Here is a 10,000-nt window from a genome sequence, read left to right on the forward strand (position 1 = left end):
ATGATCAATGTGTGTGTGTGTGTGTGTGTCAATATAATGATCAGTGTGTGTGTGTGTGTGTGTGTCAGTATAATGATCAGTGTGTGTGTGTGTGTGTGTGTGTGTGTCAGTATAATGATCAGTGTGTGTGTGTGTGTGTGTGTGTGTGTGTGTGTGTGTGTCAGATGAGCGCTGCTCTCCTCAGCTCAGCGATCGCCTCTCTCTCCTGGAGCAGCGAGTCCAGATGCAGGACGATCAGATCCAGCTGTTGAAGATGGCCATGGCAGACGTGCTGAAGAGACTCCACATCTCCGAGGAGCAGACGACCACGCTCGGCAGCAGCGCTCCGGTCAAAGGTCACACACACACACACACACACACACACACACACACACACACACACACACTGATCATTATACTGACACACACACACACACACACACATTGATCATTATACTGACACACACACACACACACACACACACACACACACACGCACACACACGCACACATGCACGCACGCACACACACACACACACACACACACACACACACACACACACACACACACACACACACACACTCACTCACACACCGCTTCATTTTCCTGCTGATGGGTGTAGTATACAGTAGGATTCATGCTTTGATGGAGACCATGTGTGTGTGTGTGTGTGTGTGTGTGTGTGTGTGTGTTTGCGCTCCTGTGACTGATGTGTGTGTGTGTTCAGCTTCAGCGGGTCGTGCGGCATCTCTGGTGTCTCTGAGAAAGAACTCCAGCTCCACTCTTCCCTCATCTCCTTCATCCAGGACCTGCAGCCCGAGGTGTGGCACAGAGATCAGGTGTGTGTGTGTGTGTGTGTGTGTGTGTGTGTGTGTGGCACAGAGATCAGGTGTGTGTGTGTGTGTGTGTGTGTGTGTGTGTGTGTGTGTGGCACAGAGATCAGGTGTGTGTGTGTGTGTGTGTGTGTGGCACAGAGATCAGGTGTGTGTGTGTGTGTGTGTGTGTGTGTGTGTGTGTGTGTGTGTGTGTGTGTGGCACAGAGATCAGGTGTGTGTGTGGCACATAGATCAGGTGTGTGTGTGTGTGTGGCACAGAGATCAGGTGTGTGTGTGTGTGTGTGTGGCACAGAGATCAGGTGTGTGTGTGTGTGTGTGGCACAGAGATCAGGTGTGTGTGTGTGTGTGTGTGTGGCACAGAGATCAGGTGTGTGTGTGTGTGTGTGTGTGTGTGGCACAGAGATCAGGTGTGTGTGTGTGTGTGGCACAGAGATCAGGTGTGTGTGTGTGTGTGTGGCACAGAGATCAGGTGTGTGTGTGTGTGTGGCACAGAGATCAGGTGTGTGTGTGTGTGTGTGGCACAGAGATCAGGTGTGTGTGTGTGTGTGTGTGTGTGTGTGTGTGGCACAGAGATCAGGTGTGTGTGTGTGTGTGGCACAGAGATCAGGTGTGTGTGTGTGTGTGTGTGTGTGGCACAGAGATCAGGTGTGTGTGTGTTTGTGTGTGGCACAGAGATCAGGTGTGTGTGTGTGTGTGTGTGTTCAGAGGTCACTGACGCTCTCTCTCTCCCTGCAGGACGCCTGCCTCAAGCGCTAGAGACCCGACGGCTAAAGCTCGACCGGCCGGCAGGATCCAGCAGGAGAGGTGAGTAACAGCTGGTGTCCCAGACAGAACATAGATCCGGCATATGTGGATTCAGCGCGCACCGGATGTGGGCCGGATCTGGGCCGGCACTATGTTCTGTCTGGGGTGTAGAAGCTCCTGCAGTGATGAATGACTAACTCCTCTCTCTTCACACAGCAGACCGAAGGAAGGCGGTGCAACCGGTGAGACGAGCACATTCAGAGGAATTATTACATGTTATTATTATGTGTCATTTTCTTGTAAAATAATCTTAAACTGAAACAACACAGTTGCATAAACTAATTCCAGCTAAAAAAACAACAACACTATTGTCTTCTATTGTATTGAATCTGAATATCAAGTCCCGTTTATTTATATAGCAGAGACTTATTTTACATCTTGTGAAAATGGCATTACCCCCCCCCCCCTTTAAGTCTAACTTGATGTACTAAAAAAAAACTAAAACTGAATAAATAAAAATAACATAGACATACAAAAAAAACAATTAGTAAAAGTGACAAAAACTTGTTTCATAAACTAATGTTTTCATGATTAATTATTGTTTTATTCCTCTGTACTTCTGTCCTTCAGGCTCCAAGCGTGTCACTCACTGCAAAGGTAGGTCTCATACCACACCACACTATACCACACCACACCACACCACACCGCACCGCACCATACCGCACCGCAACGCACCGCACCATACCACACCGCACCATACCACACCACACCGCACCGCACCGCACCACACTATACCGCACCGCACCACACCGCACCACACCACACCACACTATACCGCACCGCACCATACCACACCGCACCGCACCACACCACACCACACCACACTATACCACACTATACCGCACCGCACCATACCACACCACACCACACTATACCACACTATACCGCACCGCACCGCACCACATTATACCACACCACACCGCACCGCACCACACTATACCACACTATACCGCAACGCACCATACCACACCGCACCGCACCGCACCACACCACACCACACTATACCGCACCGCACCGCACCATACCACACCGCACCGCACCACACCACACCACACTATACCGCACCGCACCATACCACACCGCACCGCACCGCACCACACTATACCACACTATACCGCACCGCACCGCACCACACTATACCACACCATACCACACCGCACCGCACCACACTATACCACACTATACCGCACCGCACCATACCGCACCGCACCGCACCACACCACACCACACTATACCGCACCGCACCATACCACACCGCACCATACCGCACCGCACCATACCACACCGCACCATACCACACCGCACCGCACCACACTATACCACACCACACCACACCATACCACACCGCACCGCACCACACTATACCACACCACACCGCACCGCACCGCACCACACTATACCACACCACACTATACCACACCACACCGCACCGCACCACACTATACCACACCACACCGCACCGCACCACACTATACCACACCACACCGCACCGCACCACACTATACCACACCACACTATACCACACCGCACCGCACCATACCACACCGCACCGCACCACACCATACCACACCGCACCATACCACACCGCACCATACCACACCGCACCATACCACACCATACCACACCGCACCGCACCACACTATACCACACCACACCGCACCGCACCACACCATACCACACCACACCGCACCGCACCATACCACACCGCACCATACCACACCGCACCGCACCACACTATACCACACCACACCACACCATACCACACCACACCACACTATACCACACCACACCGCACCGCACCATACCACACCGCACCATACCACACCGCACCACACTATACCACACCACACCACACCATACCACACCACACCACACTATACCACACCACACCGCACCACACCGCACCGCACCGCACCATACCACACCGCACCACACCATACCACACCGCACCACACCACACCGCACCGCACCGCACCATACCACACCGCACCACACCACACCATACCACACCGCACCGCACCGCACCGCACCGCACCATACCACACCACACCACACCGCACCACACCATACCACACCGCACCACACCGCACCGCACCACACCATACCACACCGCACCGCACCATAACACACCGCAACCGCACCGCACCATACCACACCGCACCACACCACACCACACCACACCGCACCGCACCACACCACACCACACCACACCGCACCACACCGCACCACACCTCACCGCACCACACCACACCACACCACACCACACCGCACCACACCGCACCATACCACAACGCACCACACCACACCTCACCGCACCACATCATACCACACCTCACCGCACCGCACCATACCACACCGCACCACACCACACCGCACCACACCACACCGCACCACACCTCACCGCACCACACCACACCTCACCGCACCATACCACACAACACCTCACCGCACCACATCATACCGCACCACACCGCACCATACCACACCGCACCACACCACACCACACCTCACCTCACCGCACCACATCATACCACACCTCACCGCACCGCACCATACCACACCACACCACACCACACCGCACCACACCACACCACACCACACCACACCATACCACACCGCACCGCACCGCACCATACCACACCGCACCGCACCATACCACACCGCACCATACCACACCGCACCGCACCTCACCACACTATACCACACCACACCACACCATACCACACCACACTATACCACACCACACCACACCGCACCACACCTCACCGCACCACACCACACCTCACCGCACCATACCATACCACACCACACCGCACCACACCATACCATACCACACCGCACCACACCGCACCGCACCACACCATACCACACCGCACCGCACCATAACACACCGCAACCGCACCGCACCATACCACACCGCACCACACCACACCACACCACACCGCACCGCACCACACCACACCACACCGCACCACACCGCACCACACCACACCGCACCACACCGCACCATACCACAACGCACCACACCACACCTCACCACACCACATCATACCACAACGCACCACACCACACCTCACCGCACCACATCATACCACACCTCACCGCACCGCACCATACCACACCGCACCACACCACACCACACCACACCACACCACACCACACCACACCGCACCACACCACACCGCACCACACCTCACCGCACCACACCACACCTCACCGCACCATACCACACAACACCTCACCGCACCACATCATACCGCACCACACCGCACCATACCACACCGCACCGCACCACACCACACCACACCACACCTCACCGCACCACATCATACCACACCTCACCGCACCGCACCATACCACACCACACCACACCGCACCACACCACACCGCACCACACCGCACCACACCTCACCGCACCATACCACACCGCACCGCACAATACCACACCGCACCACACCACACCACACCACAACGCACCACACCATACCACACCACACCGCACCGCACCGCACCACACCATACCACACAGCACCGCACCACACCATACCACACCGCACCGCACCGCACGATACCACACCGCACCACACCACAACGCACCACACCACACCACAACACAACACAACACACCACACCGCACCACACCACACCACACCACACCACACCACACCGCACCGCACCGAACCACAATATACCACACCGCACCGCACCGTACTATACCACACCGCACCGCACCACACCACACCACACCACACCATACCGCACCGCACCACAATATACCACACCGCACCGCACCGCACTATACCACACCGCACCGCACCGCACCACACCACACCACACCACACCACACCACACCACAACGCACCACACCACACCGCACCACACCACACCACACCGCACCACACCGCACCGCACCACACCATACCACATCCGCACCGCACCGCACGATACCACACCACAACGCACCACACCACAACACAACACACCACAACACAACACAACACACCGCACCACACCGCACCACACCACACTTCACCACACCTCACCACACCGCACCGCACCGAACCACACCACACCACAACACACCACACCTCACCACACCGCACCGCACCGAACCACACCGCACCGCACCGAACCACACCACACCGCACCACAACACACCGCAACGCACCGAACCACACCACAACATAATAACTGTTATGTAACTTTTGTACCTCTAGCGGTTAAAAAACAAAACTGCATGTATTTAGCGGAAGAACACGTGTGGTTGTGCTTCGGCTGTGATTATACTGCCGCTCATATTCACTATAGTCTTGATGAAGACCTCAAGCGGACGAGCTGAAGAGTTCTCCACATTAATAACACGACACTGCCTCCAGCATAAACTCCAGCACAACCATAATGAGATGATCTCCAGTAGATAATGCTGTACAGTGAACTCTGTTGGAGAGATACGAGATGTTCAATAACACCATCATCTTCACACCCTCCGTTCTCTCCATCTAAAGCTGATGTTGATTCTGTTATTACAAGCTCTCTTGTTGTGACAACTACCTCTGACACACACACACACACACACACACACACACAGAATACTAGAGCACATCAAGACTAGATTATGTTCTCGATGATCGGCTCTCTCTTAATGATTTCTCTCTCTGTTCATCTCCTCCTCCTCTTCCTCCTCACCTCTTCCTCCTCTTCCTCTTCACCTCCTCCTCCTCACCTCCTCCTCCTCTTCCTCATCCTTTTCCTCTCCTCCTCACCTCCTCCTCCTCACCTCCTCCTCCTCCTCACCTCCTCCTCCTCTTCCTCCTCTTCCTCATCTCCTCCTCCTCACCTCCTCCTCTTCCTCATCTCCTCCTCCTTTTCCTCTCCTCCTCCTCTTCCTCATCTCCTCCTCCTTTTCCTCTCCTCCTCCTCTTCCTCCTCTCCTCCTCCTTTTCCTCCTCACCTCCTCCTCACCTCCTCCTCCTCTTCCTCCTCACCTCCTCCTTTTCCTCCTCACCTCCTCCTCACCTCCTCCTCCTCTTCCTCCTCACCTCCTCCTCCTCTTCCTCCTCTCCTCCTCCTTTTCCTCCTCACCTCCTCCTCACCTCCTCCTCCTCTTCCTCCTCACCTCCTCCTCCTCTTGCTCCTCACCTCCTCCTCCTCTTGCTCCTCACCTCCTCCTCCTCTTCCTCCTCACCTCCTCCTCCTCACCTCCTCCTCCTCTTCCTCCTCTTGCTCCTCACCTCCTCCTCTTGCTCCTCACCTCCTCCTCCTCACCTCCTCCTCCTCTTGCTCCTCACCTCCTCCTCCTCTTGCTCCTCACCTCCTCCTCCTCTTGCTCCTCACCTCCTCCTCCTCTTGCTCCTCACCTCCTCCTCCTCTTGCTCCTCACCTCCTCCTCCTCTTCCTCCTCACCTCCTCCTCCTCACCTCCTCCTCCTCTTCCTCCTCTTGCTCCTCACCTCCTCCTCTTGCTCCTCACCTCCTCCTCCTCACCTCCTCCTCCTCTTCCTCCTCACCTCCTCCTCCTCACCTCCTCCTCCTCTTCCTCCTCACCTCCTCCTCCTCCTCCTCTTCCTCCTCCTTTTCCTCTCCTCCTCACCTCCTTCTCCTTTTCCTCCTCACCTCCTCCTCTTCCTCCTCCTTTTCCTCTCCTCCTCACCTCCTCCTCCTCACCTCCTCCTCTTCCTCCTCTCCTCCTCCTTTTCCTCTCCTCCTCCTCCTCTCCTCTTCCTCCTCCTCATCTCCTCTTTCTCCTCCTCCTCTCCTCTTCCTCCTCCTCATCTCCTCCTCCTCTTCCTCCTTACCTCCTCCTCTTCCTCCTCTCCTCCTCCTTTTCCTCACCTCCTCCTCTTCCTCCTCACCTCCTCCTCTTCCTCATCTCCTCTTCCTCTTCCTCCTCTTCCTCCTCCTCCTCCTCCTCATCTCCTCCTCATCTCCTCCTCCTCTTCCTCCTCTTCCTCGTCTGCCCACTTGATTCAGTGACTCTGCAGATTTCGCTGGTGCCGCTGGGAAGAAGGGCTGGGTCAGCTGAGGTGTGTGAGCCTGTAGATCGGAGCAGAAGCCCAGCGGTCACTGCACTCGTCCAGAAGAAGAAGAGCTCGTGTCTGACCTACAGCAGTCCCGTCAAACCAGTCAAACCAGTCAAACCAGCCAGGCAATACTTCCAGATCTGCTACTGACGCTCACGAACATCTCATCTGACTGACAGAATGACAAAGTTTTGGTGCAGAATTACAATAAAATCTGTTTCATATTATGATCAATTCTGATTCTATGAGCTGCACACATGTATGCGTGTAACAGAGCGCCGAGCTCCTGACTGCCCTCTGCTGGCTCACGGAGAGGAGAGAAGAGTTTTATCCGTTTAAATCCTGTCTGGCCCAGAATATACCTTTCATTACATAAGATGACATTGAGAACGCTGAGTCACTTCTCTTGATGAACAAATCCTTCTAAAAATGATCAAAACTCGGATAGAGACTGAAATCTGGTGTTCAGCACTCCTGTTGAGGATTACTGAGATCATGGCTTCAAATAAACCGATTCAGGAAGATCGTGTGTGTGTGTGTGTGTGTGTGTGTGTGTGTGTGTGTCAGTGTGTGTGTGTGTGTCAGTGTGAGTGTGTAATACCATTGTAAAACTATGGTAATTAATCTTCCACAAAAAAATTAAGAAAAACATTGGTTTCTACACTGTAGTGTAATATATAATGTAAAACCATGTTCATTTCTATCAGGGAGTTCCCGGTGTATTAACTAATGCATTAGTATATGTTTAAATAAACTGACCAATATTAAGTTATATATATTAATTATGGCCAATGCACCTCTTGATGCAAATAACATAAAACAACATTTATTTCCATCAATTCTTGTGTGAAAATGATCCTTCCCAGCCATTCTCCCAGTTTGAGCCTGATGAATCCTGGGATATGAACATGATGTGTCTTCCTATGGTTGTTTGAGAAATGAACAGCTACAGTTAGGGTTAGAAGAACATGATAGAAACATGATAATCACTGCAATAATGATCCAATAATAGATTTACCTATTTAAATCCACACAGTGACGTGTTTGGCAGCGCAGTGTGTGTGTGTGGCTATATTGAAGGGTTGGGTTAGTTATAGTTTTGTGGTTTATTATAATAACATAATAACCGCTGACTCTTCTGTGTCTGTTGTTGATGATGATGATGTTTCGCGCTCAAATCGTGCGGGTTTAAACCCTTATCTTCCCGCCAGATGTTCAGCCGTGTGTGTGTCTGAGGCGCCCGTGGGCAGAACCGGGCCGGTGAGTCAGTGAGCGGGACCGGAGACCGGAGACCGTGCGATGGACGAGAGGAGAACACGGTCTCAACACGGCGAGAGAAACACCGAAACCCCAGAACGCGACTCGGGATCCACACAGAACCGGCCTCATCTCCGTCTGCCGCAGTTCCCCCTCCGCGTCCGTGACTGGCTTTCCTAGCATCGGAGGGTTTTTATTTTTTATTTTTTTACTCATATTCCGTGGATATTCGCTTTTCTCTGCAGTGTTGGATCATTAATTACACACGGGAGATCGAGAGACGGCGGTGACAATATTCCACGTTTATTTATAACGAAGAAAAAGAAGAAAATATGAGGTAAGCGCGCGCCCGTCCTCACGCTATTATCCGTTATTATTAACGGCGCAAAAGCAGCAGATTATGTGACGAGATGTGTTTTGGGGTGAATTTAGTGTTTTATATGTCCTGTTATGTCGACATATTGTCTATATATTGAGTTATTGGTTAAAATGATTGGGATTCGATGAGGTTTTGAACATCAGCCGGTGTTCACCTGAGGCCACACATTCTCATGCTGCCATCACCAATGTAGTGCACTAATGAGTCTTGGTGACTTAAAGATGTGATAGTCTGCGAAGGGAGGGACGCGTTTATATTATATTATATATATATATATATATACTTATAATTGTTTTAAAATACAGCGAAAGAAACGATGTAAAATGGAGACATCATCATTATCATCATCAACGCTCGCCTCAGCAGAGCTGTGACGTGTCGTGGAGGGCGCGGCCAGAGCGGCTGTTGTCATGGCAACGAGGGCACGCGCGCAGCAGTGCATGTGTTCATTGATAAAGAGCGAGTTAAAGAGAGTAATGTACAGTATTAAAACACGTGGTAACCAATTTTAACTTTGGTTACAAGTATTTAAGAAAATATATAATGCATTATAACGTACATTAATACCTTTATATAATGCAATATACATGAAGGCTTTAACTTTTTTGTGTGTCAAAAATACTAAATGAATGTGAGCATTAATGAGCCAGAATCATAAATAAGGTGATAGTCCTGAAGCTGTAGCGAGCGAGACTTCGTGTGTGTGTGTGTGTGTGTGTGTGTGT

The 10,000-nt window shown here is 52.5% G+C and overlaps 2 protein-coding genes across 5 annotated transcripts in view; both read left to right on the forward strand.

Annotated features, from left to right (window-relative positions):
* LOC307012635 (echinoderm microtubule-associated protein-like 1) overlaps nt 1-8,800 on the forward strand; it is a 14,257-nt gene extending 5,457 nt beyond the window's left edge. The window contains exons 2-7 of one of the 4 annotated variants that reach the window (XM_079639526.1): nt 165-335; nt 708-819; nt 1,552-1,620; nt 1,777-1,802; nt 2,191-2,217; nt 7,601-8,800. In XM_079639526.1, coding sequence (XP_079495652.1) covers nt 165-335; nt 708-819; nt 1,552-1,620; nt 1,777-1,802; nt 2,191-2,217; nt 7,601-7,641 — 446 coding nt within the window. In that variant the 3' untranslated portion in view covers nt 7,642-8,800. Of the gene's footprint in view, nt 1-164; nt 336-707; nt 820-1,551; nt 1,621-1,776; nt 1,803-2,190; nt 2,218-7,589 lie in introns of all 4 variants that reach the window. The other 3 variants (XM_079639524.1, XM_079639525.1, XM_079639527.1) reach the window with 3 other exon arrangements.
* Nucleotides 8,801-9,098: 298 nt separating this feature from the next.
* Nucleotides 9,099-10,000, forward strand: part of evlb (Enah/Vasp-like b) — a 41,846-nt gene continuing 40,944 nt past the window's right edge. Inside the window, exon 1 of the mRNA XM_079639519.1 lies at nt 9,099-9,233. Within this exon, the coding sequence (XP_079495645.1) occupies nt 9,229-9,233 (5 nt within the window). The 5' untranslated portion in view covers nt 9,099-9,228. The remainder of the gene's footprint in view (nt 9,234-10,000) is intronic.

This window comes from Phoxinus phoxinus (genome assembly GCF_949152265.1).
Source record: "Phoxinus phoxinus genome assembly, chromosome: 16".
Classification (NCBI taxonomy): Eukaryota; Metazoa; Chordata; class Actinopteri; order Cypriniformes; family Leuciscidae; genus Phoxinus; species Phoxinus phoxinus.